The sequence below is a fragment of the Echiichthys vipera genome (genome assembly GCF_963691815.1).
Source record: "Echiichthys vipera genome assembly, chromosome: 22".
NCBI classification, from domain to species: domain Eukaryota; kingdom Metazoa; phylum Chordata; class Actinopteri; order Perciformes; family Trachinidae; genus Echiichthys; species Echiichthys vipera.
This window is the reverse complement of record NC_139847.1, coordinates 9,588,489-9,602,320: the sequence shown is the minus strand read 5'-3', so window position 1 is coordinate 9,602,320 and position 13,832 is coordinate 9,588,489. Positions and strand designations below refer to the sequence as shown.

General features: G+C 42.9%; 1 protein-coding gene across 1 annotated transcript in view; it reads left to right on the top strand.

The window, feature by feature from the left end:
- Positions 1-11,324, top strand: part of LOC310963921 (insulin receptor substrate 1-B) — a 49,844-nt gene extending 38,520 nt beyond the window's left edge. The window contains exon 4 of the mRNA XM_083936878.1: positions 6,416-11,324. Within this exon, the coding sequence (XP_083793004.1) occupies positions 6,416-6,423 (8 nt within the window). The 3' untranslated portion in view covers positions 6,424-11,324. The remainder of the gene's footprint in view (positions 1-6,415) is intronic.
- Positions 11,325-13,832: the final 2,508 nt, after the last annotated feature.

Sequence of the window (13,832 nt, the reverse complement as noted above, 5' to 3'; positions counted from 1 at the left end):
GTTAATGTTTGCAGGTGATACAGTTTCTATTTCAGGGTCACTGTAGGGAAATGCAGAGAAGTGAAAAGTAGTTATTAAAGTTATTTTCATTATTAATGAATTTGAAGATTTATATTTTGAGTAATTGATCTTGAAAAAAAGAAGCCTGTCCGAAGTCTCTTAAGACATTTTATTTACAGGGATATAAAACAATTTCAGGCCTTATAATTAGGTTGGGGCGGAATGGTGGGGTGGTGGTTGGCACTGTCGCCTCACTGTGTGGAGTTTGCATGTTCTCCCCGTGTCTGCGTGGGTTTTCTCCAGGTTCTCCGGCCTCCTCCCACAGTCCAAAGACATGCATGCAAGGTTAATGGATGACTCTAAATTGCCCGTAGGTGTGAATGGTTGTCTGTCTCTGTTTGTCTCTATGTGTCTTGTGATAGACCGACGTCCTGTCCAAGGTGTACCCCGCCTCACATCCAATGTCAGCTGGGATTGGCTCCAGCCCCCTGTGACCCGATAGGGACAAGCGGTTGAAGATGGATGGATGGAAAAAAACGGTTGTAGTCATACCTGCAGACAGCACGAAGGGTCAAATGTTCCACCCACTACATGATTGGGAACATTTTCAGGGTAGCGTTCCCAGTTTCTATTTATAATTCTATCAATTACAAAAGTCTTCTGCCGTTTACAACCTGTTGACGGGCAAGTATGGAAAAGGCTAAGGTGCTTTACCCACCGATCCGACGGGATAACGAACACTATACTGAATGTAAAAATACTCTGATGTGAAGCTGCACGTGGGCGGTGAATGTGCTTTTTCCCTCCCCTTTTCCCCCACTCAGCACTGCTGCGCTGTGTCTGTCTGTCTCTTCCTGTCCCCACACATTCCAGCTCCTCTGTGAGCCACAACACACCCACTCAGTCTCTCTGTATGTTGCTGCATCATGAAGCTATCCTGCAGCCTTTTGCCCCCCCCCCCCCCCCTTTTGCCCCCCCCCCCACACACACACTTCTGTTATTATATAATAATGTAAAAAAAACCTGACAGAAATGACAACATTTAATGAGTCAAAGCTTTTTAGATGACACGCTTTTGTCCTTTTCTCACTCATTCTTCATGCAACCTTTGCAACTGTACACCTCTGCACACGTCGTCGTACCGCCATTTACATTATGAGCATGCAGGCACACCTGGATATTAGGTTGGTATGTATCTGCAGCAAGCGTGATTGACAGCAGCAGTGTTAAAGGCAGGACAGAGAGTGTGTGTGTGTGTGTGTGTGTGTGTGTGTGTGTGTGTGTGTGTGTGTGTGTGTGTGTGTGTGTTTGTGAGAGAGAGTGTGTTTGTGTGTGTGAGTGTGAGTGAGTGAGTGAGTGGAAGTGCAATAAGCACACACAGCACTCGTCTTTCAAACGCCACACAACCTGCTCTCCGCTGCCAACTGCATAGTAATGTATGGAACAGCTACAGCGAGACATAAAGGGAGAATGTGCTGCGTTCACTGTTCTCATAATGGGGGGAGGGAGGGGGCGTTTTAAAACAATAAAAAAAAGCTTCCTGTCGGACGATTCTTTGGCAGTATTAAGTTGTTGTTACCGCCTTAATTGTCTGTTTAAGACAACATTATCGAAGTGGTTGTGTTCTTCTCCCTGCATTTTCCAGAAATCACTTGTCAGTCAAGTGTTGTGGGCACCGCCGGAACACCTTCTTCCTTTGACTTTCTTTTGATGCGTTTCAGCCCCATCGGTGATCGATGCTCACCCCGGGCCAGCTCTTCTTGTGTTTATTCCAAATAAACGGCTGCTGGTGTTTCTGCAGACACAGAGAAAGGGCTTCCTGTGTCCCAGAAGAACGTTGAATTAGACAGTGGAAACACATTCAAGGAATATTTTTTGCGTTCTTAATGTGTGTTTTCCTGCATTTTTATAATTTCTACAACTGTCTTCAGACCTGTCATATCATCGGAGGAATTGCGGTTGAATGTATTCTCTCTCTGAGTCGGTGACCTTGACAGTCAAAAGGAGAAAATGTGAAAGCTTGCACTCCAGCCAACGTCTGTCCTCTGAGTATCACAACCCATTCCCTGTAGACTTTAAAGAGGTCGTAGCTGCCTTTTTTGTGGACAAGGCTGTGGATTCATGCATCATTTCAATGCAGATTATTTTGTCTATAAAATCTGAAGAAAACAAGAAACTAGAGTGGATTTAAAAAATAAAAAAATTGACAACTGGTTTATATCTGAGCATTTCATTCATGTCTGTGTGGAAAATGGAATTACATTTTGTTTAAAATTTGGATTATGATTTAAGATATAAACTCATATACTGATATAAACTCACAGGATAAGACCTGAACATACTCTATATTCTCAGAGCCTTGTTCCTGCATTAAAACAACTATAAAGTCTATTAAGTATGTAGGATTGTTAAAAAATAAAATCAATTTACAAAAAAAACAAAAACAGAATTGTATAATCTGCTCAAAATCAATATTGCTTCTTTAACACAACTTCCTGCAGTTATCGCTTTCACTATTTGGGTCAATATTTCTGTGTTATTGTTATACATTGATGTGTCAGAGATGGTCAGTTTCCTCAATGATAAGTAAAGATTGGGAACCACTACTCTACGGTGCCCTGCATGAGGATTGTAATGGAAGTATTCCTTGGTATGTATGTGGCAGCACAGGTTGTTTTACAAGTAACTACGGATGTTCTGATCCTTTTTAACCATGAAACTCAATCGCTGAAACTCTTTACAACCACTTTTGAAGCTCACAGGTGGCGAGTGTCTGATTCTTAGATTTTGGGGGTATAGAGTATCACTGTATTCGTCACCCACATAGGTGCCAGATTCATGACGAGATCGTACATGCAGAATCAAACGTTATGCAAACGTTATATCTCCAGGACTGACAGACTTTCCGGAGACTTTGGAAGAAATTGAAATGAGGTGACACAGGAGCTGTCCTGCTGCAGCTTGATCCCCGGTCTCACACTGAGCTGCCATACCTCTAATCTCAACATGCTTTTATGGAATCGGGTATAATAACGAATAACAAGTAGAAAGAAATTGCTGCCATTTTGGAAAAGCAGATTGTGTGAGATGTAATTCCTTAATTATTTCCGGGAGAAAGTTCCTTGTAGGTCAGAGGTCAGCTGGAAGCAATTTGGTTTCTTGCACAAAGACGTCTCTGCAGGTTGAAGAGAAATCTTTTTCCCGAATGCAATGGCACAGATTGATGCATCTGTAGTAGAGTAGCACTTTTTCTCCCCCTGGGGCTTATGAGATGATTGTAATAGATAAGATATAGCGATAAACACCATGGGGATTTCCAGTCGTTAGTCTTTTCTCCATGTTCCCCTGCTGTTTTGGCTTTCTGCCGGTTTAATGTAACCGTACAATGGGTGTCTTATAATTTCTGTAGGTCTCTCCTTTCAAATGAAATATGATTCAACTTAAAGTGGCTGGCGAACTCAGTGACTCACATCGTGTTTGCTTAGACCAGCTCCACGTCTTGCGGGAGTCGGGGTGGCACGAAAATAACAGACTCGATTTACGACCAGAGAAAAAGGGATGGCTTTCAATTTTAGACTGCTCATGATTGAGACATCACATAGACCCAGACTCCCCTAATTACACACACACACACACACACACACACACACACACACACACACACACACACACACACACACACACACACACACACACACACACACACACACACACACACACACACACACACACACACACACACACAGGCGGTTAGAGAACAGTTATTGGCTAGACACGGACTGCGGAGGCAGATAGTCTTGTCTAACTTCTTGATTTAAACAGTCTGGCAGACAAAAGGGGGAGGAAGAGAAGCACACATACACTCACACGATCCTCGCCGCGGTCATTATTACATCGATTTAGCCCGCAGATGGAGAAACGATGCAAAGGAAATGAAGGGGATCGATAGACAAACCACCAAGAGAGGGCCAGACGGGTGAAGGGGGAAGCAGTGGAAAAAGAGAAGGCAATACTTGATTAGAGTGGAAACGTTTCCTTCATGTAGCTGCACAAGAGGCTGCATGTGCATTAGGACGAGGCATTGGAGAAGTTGCTTCCCTGTATAATTTCACATGTCTGTGTTTGGGGAAAGGTCATCATTAAGTGAATGTCATCCGCATAATTATAGTATCTTCCTCTGTGTCCCTTTTGTGTGTGTGTGGTTTCATGTGTGTGTCCATGGCAGGGCACCAGTGCGTATTCAGCCTGTCTCCTCCGTTCCCCCTGGTTGGCCCGCTTGATTGTATGTGTCGCTGTTTTTTTGTTGTTTTTTTTCGAGCCGGGGCCGACTGAATCAGGGAGCCTGTCCGCTCCGCTCTGCTTTTAGGCCGTCACGGCTTGGCCCGGCTGGCGTGCACCGTCTGTGTTGAAGGGGTGGCTAAATATAGCTCACTGCACCAGGAAAAAAAAGGACTAACTGAAGAGAGGGAAAGAGAGAGAGAGGGAGGGGCATAAATATAGAGTACCCTCATGCAATTAGAGAGTGGAGCGCTGCTGGGAAATTTTAAGAAAAAGAGGAACTCTCTCTATCTCTAAGCCTGTTCTCTTCACTAGCTTTGTGCATTAGTTGTTTTGGCTGATGGCAGCCTGAGTTTCTTTGGTGTGAGTCATCGCATCTGACAGAAAGTAACGCAGTTAAAAGGGCATCAGCTAATCTTTACAGTCGTGGTCATGGTCCTACTTGTTCTCTCTTAAAAACATTGTAACATACATGACGAGACCGTTATAGGTGTGACAAAGCAGTTATACTGTACTCAACAATGCCATAACCAGAATGTTATCATTGGTTTCAAGAGCCGTACAAACCGCGTGATAACCGCTATCTTGCAGGTTGATTGCATGTCACACTGGGTCAAGTGTCTCTAATAAAAATGGGAGTCGCACTGTTAGGGCTGCGATATCAGTTTTGAGGCATGTGGGACTTTGCACAGTGTCGGGTCAGCCGGTGATTTCTGCACAATTTCATTCCGTATTCCGATTGGTCGGTCAGGACGTAGCGACATGGAGTCATAAATTGTTGCCGTGACTCTGTGCGGCAAAGGCATCGCAGCCTGCACGTCTGTCCAATCACAGCGGCATCGTCTTTCTTAGGCGCTTGGGGAACGACGTCATTCCTCCTTGGCATGTTTACGGTCATGCATGGAAAAAGCGCACAGGGTTCGAATGGGTAAACATCAGAAGTTATAACACGGCTTTGTTGGATACTTGATTCTGATTGGTCAATTACGACATTCTACAGTCCCTTATTTCTGAATAACGGACGAAGCTCTGATAATATCGATAAAATCGTCTTTGAATAAATATTTTGTGTAAACAGCAGAATATTAATGGAGAGCAGCTGGTCATAATTTCAAACTGAACGTTCAATGTGCACTAATGAACAGCTCGCTCTACATTATCCCTTAATAATCAGACTGGGTGAGAGAAGGCAAAACTCAAAACTTGTTGTGAGGATTTCTCAGTTGCCCTCCAATATGATCTAAGGCCATTATTTTGAATTGATGACCAAAGATTTCACAGTGTTTACTCACGATTGTGAACTACCTTTGCCCAAATTAGGGAAGTTGATGGGGGCTATTGAGGGCTGGGTTAAATTGCTGATGCAGACCCCCAAATTGGCATTGGGGGGGGGGGGGGGGGGGGGGGGTGATTTCAGACGTCATTTAAGTCATGCTGACCCCTTAAATAAAATCAGTGGACGTGTCTGAATCGGCTCCATCACCAAAGAATTCACCAGGATTCTCTGGCACAGCTCATAAGCGCCGTAAACGAGCAGATGGCCGCCTGACGCCACGTGATCCGTCTGCTCTCTCCACTCTGGAGCAGAATTGTCATTAAGTCTGCATTCCTGCTAATCCTATCAACTCTGCAAACAAGGCCAGGAGACACTCCCGGTGGCATTCAACCCTTTTTCAAATCATTACAGTAGTGATATTTTCCTGGCAATACACACCTGTGTGCTCACGTGGGATGAGAAGAGCTGAAATTGCCAGAAAAACCTGACATGATTTCTGTTTTCCTCTTGTGCTTTCACACACACACACACCCACACTTGACTCTGCGCCTGCAGCAGTAGGTGTCCTCACTTTCTCCTTCTCAACGTTCCCTTTATCGCTCCCTTCCTGTCTGAATCTGTGAATCTTTTTCCAGCTTATTTGGCTTTATTGTTTATTTCCGTTGTGCGTTTTAGGGTCACCTTGTTCTCCAGCCGATAAGCAGACACAGATAACTCACATTAGATATTATAATTAACCTGATAAGGAAGAGACGCTGTATATACATGTCATAATATTTATTTCCTCTTCATATCTGGGTTATTGTTTATTCTGCATCTAACCAAAACTATTTTTGTGTGTCTCTTTTTCTCTTCTTTCAGAGTGCTGATGTCAGTGCGTCGTCCTTTGGGAAACAATCTGGTGCCACTCAGAGAGCATCAAAGCTCCGCCTGATCCTTTTGTGACAGCCAATCACATCGAGAGAGCAGACGGATCGGACACGCCCCCCTGAAGCACTTTGACAGACTGATGGAAAACTTTATTCTTTTTTTTTCTTTGCTTTCATCTTGTTGGTTGTGAAAAACCAACGGGGATGTGTGCCAAATGACGTTCTTGAAAAGATACTCGCTGCTCTCATTTCTCTAGTGAAATCCAATCAGAGAAGGTACAAAAAAATGGAGATTGGTGTTTGATTTTTCTGTTGTTTTTTTTCAAAAGAAAAATTCTAATCATTAAGAGTATGATGGTGGCTATTTAGTGTAATGAATAGAATTATATATCTGCTCAAAAAGTGCCTAATTTTCAGATTGTAGCCATTTTACAAAGAACTTCAACTTAGCCTTGGCTAACTGAAGTTTGGGGTTTTGGGGAGTTTTTGTGCTTATTTGATGTAGTTACAAAGAAAAATGCAGCAGAAGGTAGATAAAGATAGCTACAAAAAAGGGCGGGGTCGGGGGTTAGCACTGGTGTAAGCTTTTGCTGCGTTTATGTCATATTCTGGTGTTCACAACTTGCTAAAATACTGAGCGTGGTCAATATAACGCTATACCCATTAAACTAACTTCTGTGTCACTGAGCTTGGACATTGACATGAACAGTATTTACAAGTCGGAAACTGGAAATCACGATAAATCGGATATGACATGAATGCAGCATTTCTGCTAACATAAATAATGATAATGGTACTAGCCAATTTGCTATCCTTCCTGTCTACTGTGAGAAATATTAGCCGGTGTTAGCATTCAGCTTTAGCATTATAGTTTGCGCTGCTTTTGTTCTGTCTTTTTTTCTTTCTTTCTGTTAACTTTCTAACAAAGCCATACACCTAAAGTATTAAACACAAGCTTGAAACAAAGGGCACTTGTAGCAGGGGATACAGTAGTTTGCTAGTTAGCGAAAGCCAGCTAGGTCAGATTAGCATATTAGCGTTGTGCCAGGACGTAAATTCAGCTCAGGGTTAAGACCCCTGATACAGAGCCAAGCAATCCCATTAGTGCTATTAGCTCCAGACACTTGTGTCTCATTTAATCCACTTTGTCTCAGGATGCTCAACAACATTAGTTACGTAGAGCTGAGGATAGAGATCCTATCAATAGCCATGCTAATGCTAGCTTTGTAGCAGTCAGCACACTGCTTTTAGCACCGGAAAGGGGATCAGTTCTTATTTCAATTCTGTCAGTATGAAATAATAAATGAAGCTGATTTGTTCTCAGTTATTTTATACATTAAGGTACAAAACATTTTAAGATTTTACACTTTTTAAACAGGTTGAATTGACCCTGAATTCTTCTTTAAATCTCTGTTTCTATCTCCCTCTCGCCCTCCTTTACGTCTTTTGCTTTAGCTCTTACTTTAATCTCCGCTATGCATCAGCACTTAAGTGCCTGTCTGTCCTTTTTATCTGTCTCTCTGCCCCGTCTTAGCAGCTAGCACTAATAGGGCTGTCCTAGCAGAACATTTATTTTTGTCTCTTTTGGCTGTACAGTTCTAAGAAATAACAAGAAATAAGTTGTTTATGTTTGTTTGATGTGATAATGATCTATCAGATGACTTGACCGACAGCCATGGCCCTAATCGGAGGAGTTCTGGACTGTTTCTCTTTGCCGGTAATGGAGGACTTAAATATCGCAGGGCCGTCCGTGTCAACAACAACAACAACAACAACAAAAACACTAAGCTCCAACAGCACCTCAAGAAGCAACCTTCAGCTCTCATGTCTGGACATATTGCTTTGTTTTTAAAAATGTAACCTTTTGTGTTCCCCCGTTGTTGTCTTTTGCAGCGGGAGGAAGAACTGTGACATATCTGGCCTCTCAGTCTGCTTATGTGACATGTGGAGATAAAGGTCATTGTGAGGACTTGCCTACGCTTTAACCTTGAATCTGTCTACGACTTTGACCCGAGGATTGGAAAAAAAAAAAAAAGCATGAAGCGAAAGAAAAGGCCACTACGGAAAACAAAATGTCTAAGTACTTGTGCATCTATGTAGCTCCAAATTGTACTCATGTGTTTGTCTGCCTGTCTTGGAAAGGTCGTGAACTTTCTCACTCACGGGGCCTCGAGCATAACAATGCAGCTTTATTGTGAGCAGATTGGGATCTGTGGTTGGGATTGCCTCTAATAGTGGTTACTTATGCGTAAGTGGGGTAAAAACAATCAGACTTCAAACCAGATTCAGCGCATAAATGCAAGACTTTCATGCAGACTTGTGGGTAAATACATGATGTTGAAATGTTTAATGTCTTTTGGAGATGTTCTCATATTGAAACTCAGCAGTTCTCAGCCAAATGCTTGAAGGTAATAGTAATAATATTCATTATTTATAGAGCACTTTTCCGTGTTACCAAGTGCTCGCAAAGGCAGCAAAACTAAAAACGGCCGTCATAAAATCATAAAAAAAACGATTTGATGTATAAAAAACAATACGGTGTAGGAAAAGGTATGGATAGGAGAAGAAAAGACATAAAAGACCGTTCAAGGGAATTCAAACTCAAGAAATAAAATCATGAAAAAAAGCTCCCTGATAAAAGTATGTTTTAAGAAAGGACTTAAAGCACATCACTGACTCAGCAGACCAGATAGTTCCAGAGCCTCTTATCACCAACTGGTGTTTTTGTCATTTCATGTGTCATGACTACACATTTTTTGCTTTTCCTATGTCACTTCACACCATTTAGTCTACACTGACTGTCGTGAAGTAGTACAAAGACCACAAAGTCCGTAGTCAAACAAACAGGACTTTCACCCACGATTATATTCAGGTCAATATTTATATTTCTCAAACGCCATGTTAACACTGTACACCGAGTATAATGTGAGTTTTCATACCCGGGTTAACAGACCCAGATAACTCCTTCAGTACCCCCACTATTCGTGCATGTAAACAGCGTTCCCGGATTATGATCGGGTTTGCATCTTTTTGGTTATAACTGTCCCTCCCCACTCTGCGGCAGTGACATTGACCCGGAATTAGATCAGGGGCAATGGCGCCAAAATAACATGAAAAAACATTAACAATAGAGTGTTACCTTTAAACTGAGGGAGGACTCTGTCATGGCAAGTAACATCACTACCAAGAAGACCCACTTCTGTCGTAATTCTTTCAAAATATCGTCTCCCCCCTGCTTTCCAAGTTGTTGTGATTCTGACAAAGAAGAAAAAAACGCATTCCTTCCAGCTATATGTTGGCGGAGCGCCACCTACTTTACCGTAGGTTGAGTTACTCCGTCATTTTCCCATTCAACTTCTTTAAATAATCGGATTATTCCCTAAACCAGGCAAAGACCATTTGTGCATGTAAACACATTGACTATTATAGATTTGTTTAAACTGAATCATCAGTGTTGGGAGGGTTACTTTTAAAATGTATTCCCCTACGGAGAACTGATTACATGTCCTAAAATGAAATGTAATCCGCACAGTGCAACCTGCGTGGTGCAGCAAATTAATCTTATAGTAATCTTTTTTAAGAAAGTAACTGCATTCTGAATGCACCAATTTAAATTGTAACTATAAAAGAATACAGTAACTCGTATTTTGTATTTTAAATACATAACACCGTTACATGTAATCTGTTACTCCCCGACCCTGTGAATCATGCACGTGACCTGCAACGTTAGTAAAGAAAACAAACATAGTGGGGCCCTCTTAGGTAAGTCAGGTCTCCTACTGTCATTGCAAACTTTGTGCGCCGTCACCACTGTAGTATAAAGTTTGTCAGCCCTCGGGGGGCCCCCTACTAGCCTGGGGCCCCAAACAGTTGCCTTCCTTACAGCGCTTTCTGCCTGTGTGAAACCAAAAGCCAACTTTGACTTGCTTACGTTGACTACTTAACTTAAGTACGCAACTGAATTTACGCAACAAACTTACTTATTTGAACCCAAACCATGATCTTTTCCTAAACCTAACCAAGTAGTTTTTTTTTAATTCACAACGTCAACTACGTTTTTTAAAGCTGGGGATGAGAACACGTCATTAAATGACACGTCAAAAGCCTAAAATGCGTCAACATGACACGCAAAATGTACTATTTATACGCCTTCCCATGAGGCTGGAACAGACTAAAGACCAGAGGATCTCAAAGTACGTCCCGGCACGTACAGTAAGAGATAAGTGATAAAGCAGGGAGAGAGGCCATTAAGAGCTTTGAAATAATCCGTCAAATCTTAAAATCTGTTCTAAAACATACTGGGAAAAGCAAACAGGAGTGATGTGATTACGTCTCTTGGTCCTGGTTCAAGGCCTAGCAGCTGATGTCTGTACAGTCTGGGGTTGATCAATAGATTAGCAGAGGCTGTTGCAGCAATCCAGGCGGTACTTGTAGTTAAGAAAGAGAGCGCCCAAACAGGCTTTCAATCCTGAGCGGACATTATCACCCTGCCATTTAGAGCCTCGTTTGAGCTCTGAGCATCTCATGAACTTTTAAATGAACGTTTGTTTGTTTTTATTTTGTCAAACTTCCACAGTCTGGAAACGTTTCCCTCTGAAGTGCTTGATGGTCACAGCCACATATCACGACTAAAAGTTCCTAATGGAGAGAGCTCAGACGAACGGGGTTCAAGAGTTTAAGCGGGCTGTACGGTTTCGTTCATTGCGTTGGTAACGAGACGTTCGTAAAATGTGCAGGAAAGTGCTGCTGCTGCTGCTGCTGCTGCTGTTGTCCTAAATTGTTTTAATCTCTTCCTCCGAGGGATGGTACTGAATGGGAATATTGTGAGATTTTGATGTAGACAGTTTTACTTCTGTTGCTTTAGAGAAAAAAAAATCTCGACTAAAAGAAAAAAAAGTCAAACAACAAAAGGACTTGTGGTTTCTTTTTTTCTGCTAAATTCCCTTTTGAGTGGTGAAATGGGGATGATTGCTAAAGTGGCAGGTTCTAAGAGGAAAACAACAGTTCTGCTGATTTAAGGGGGGTAAAGAAGAGCGGAAGATGCTACAATTTACGGCCTTGAGGCGAGTGTGAACATCTGCATGAAAGGCCACATGGCCCTCAGTCATTCGCTGTCTCCGACTCACACAGACGCTCGTAGAAGCTTGCGACCACAGCAGATGTCACACTGCCATGTGGAAAAGAAAACAGCCTGATTGTTATTCTCTTTAGCTGCGTTAGACCCATTCACCACTCCCATTGATAAGATCATTTGCACTCAAAAGATGGCAGGTTGCCAGAGGAGTTAATCACCCGTCCCACTGGTAATTTGACCAACATGGCGTTGAGCTCCCTCTCTGTCTTATTCGACGCCACCCTTCTCACTCAGCACTCGCTTTAATTAAATAACCTTTTTTAGCGGTTTCTTTCTCTCCTTCTTGTTAACATGTATGGGATCTTGTATCATCCTCGCCCACAGACAGCCAAGTAACTCAACCCTGACAGAGGCACCGTAGGAATTAATAGAAATGAGAAGACACACACACACACACACAGATCAGGCCTGCACCTGCAGATCCTCTCACATCCCCTATTCAGTGGGAATAAGGTTAGTGCGGACAACATAAAAAGTAGTACAGGTAGCACCTGTATGAGAGAAGAAACCCCCACACCAGAAGGGTTACTGAAACCTACACTCTTTAAACTCACTTACCATCAACATGATGAGTCCCTGAGGGGATTTCGAGCCCTTCTTTTCTAGACATTTGCCTTTTCCAAGAACCAGTATCTGACTTTTACATTCATTAGCTAGAAGGTTTCACATGATTGTCAAGAAAGTCAGGGTTTTTTTCTGAATGAATAAACTGATCATGAACTGATTGACCCTTAGGCAATGGAAAACTCTGAATTCACCACAGTTACAGTTGAGCTTTGATTCTCTGGTTGACATGATAAGTCAGATAAACTGAATTTTCCCTGGTGATACAGACAGACAGACAGTCAACGGCGCTTTTGGAGGCGCAGAGGCGGGTGAATGGGCACAGCTCCAATCCGGTTGTCGTGGTGACGGGCAGCGACAAAGATCGCCTCGGCTGTGTTGGCAACATCTCTGGTAAAGATGAGAGAGTGAAAAGGAGGAGGAGAAGGGATCCTGGATGGACGCCAAGACAAGAGGACACAGAGTTCAGTCGCAGAGAGGTGTGCTGGATGGAGGCCAACAGGTGGACCTGTTGTGTCTGTGTATCATCAGCTCGTGTCTTTGTAAACACACCGACTGGCACACAGCGGCAGGAATGGACTCTACGACCTCGCTTGTTTACTGCAGTGTGGACACAGGAATACTTATACATACATATATGCAGCATAAAGTACTTGTTGACCTGCTGACATCCACTTTAAGAGCATACGCATGATCCTGATGCATCATGTCACACATTTTTATTTCAGTGTATTCATTTTTGTAAGGAATGTCAGGGACTGGATGAAAATAATTGGGGTGGTGACCCGGTGACGGCATTGTTCGGAATTGGGCCAGTTTATTTGGAACAATTCTGGGGGGCGTCCCTAGTCTCAGTCTGACTTATTTCTTCTGGCGTGCTGAGTTTGGGCTGCTGCTGGTCTTTTTGGCTACTTGGGGAGGGGAGGCGGAACCTTACCGCTGGCTCCCAGGAGGATCATTAATGGTGTCTTTAATAAACACTCCTCTTGAGTTAGAATAAATGTGCAACACCGTCCCCACAATGTGTCAAAATAACAGCACAGTGATAGAGTTGTACTCCATAAGAATTGAGATTTCTCTTTTCTAGCGGCCTCTTTGGCAGTAAGATGTAACTGCAGGTGAGCCTGTTCTTTCCATAGACTGTATAAAAAATGGACGTAGCCTCTCTCAACTTGATCCAATCGTACTCTCCTATGGGAGTCGCCATCTTGTCAGACTTTGACTCCACCTCATGTCCTCTGAATAAAAAAAGGGCATTGATGTGACGTTGAGGGAGGGAGATATGTCCATCTGGCTAATGTTTACCTCTGAGGAGAAGTGAGGGCCAGCGGCTAGCTGTCACTCATAAGGCCGCGCCCCTGATTATTCACACAAACCCAAACCTTTACGTCATGAAGAGTGCTTGTTATTATTTACCTCCATCACTGATTAACTCAGCCACTTGATGTTTGCATTGTGGTCATTAGGTTGCTCTAGTTAGAGCAACTTGGGTTATGTTTAGGTTATATTTCACAATAACACCACATTGAGTTAATTTACTCTGTGCGACCATGGCAGCCTTGATAGAGGGGTCTAACGTGAGCTAGCTAAGCAGTGTTAGCTTAGCTGACGTTACTTTTTCACTGTGTTAAGCTGTGCAGCTGCATGCTGTTCATTTCGAAATGGACGAGTGTGAATCAAAACTTAGTGCGCTGTTGTTAGACTGTTGCTA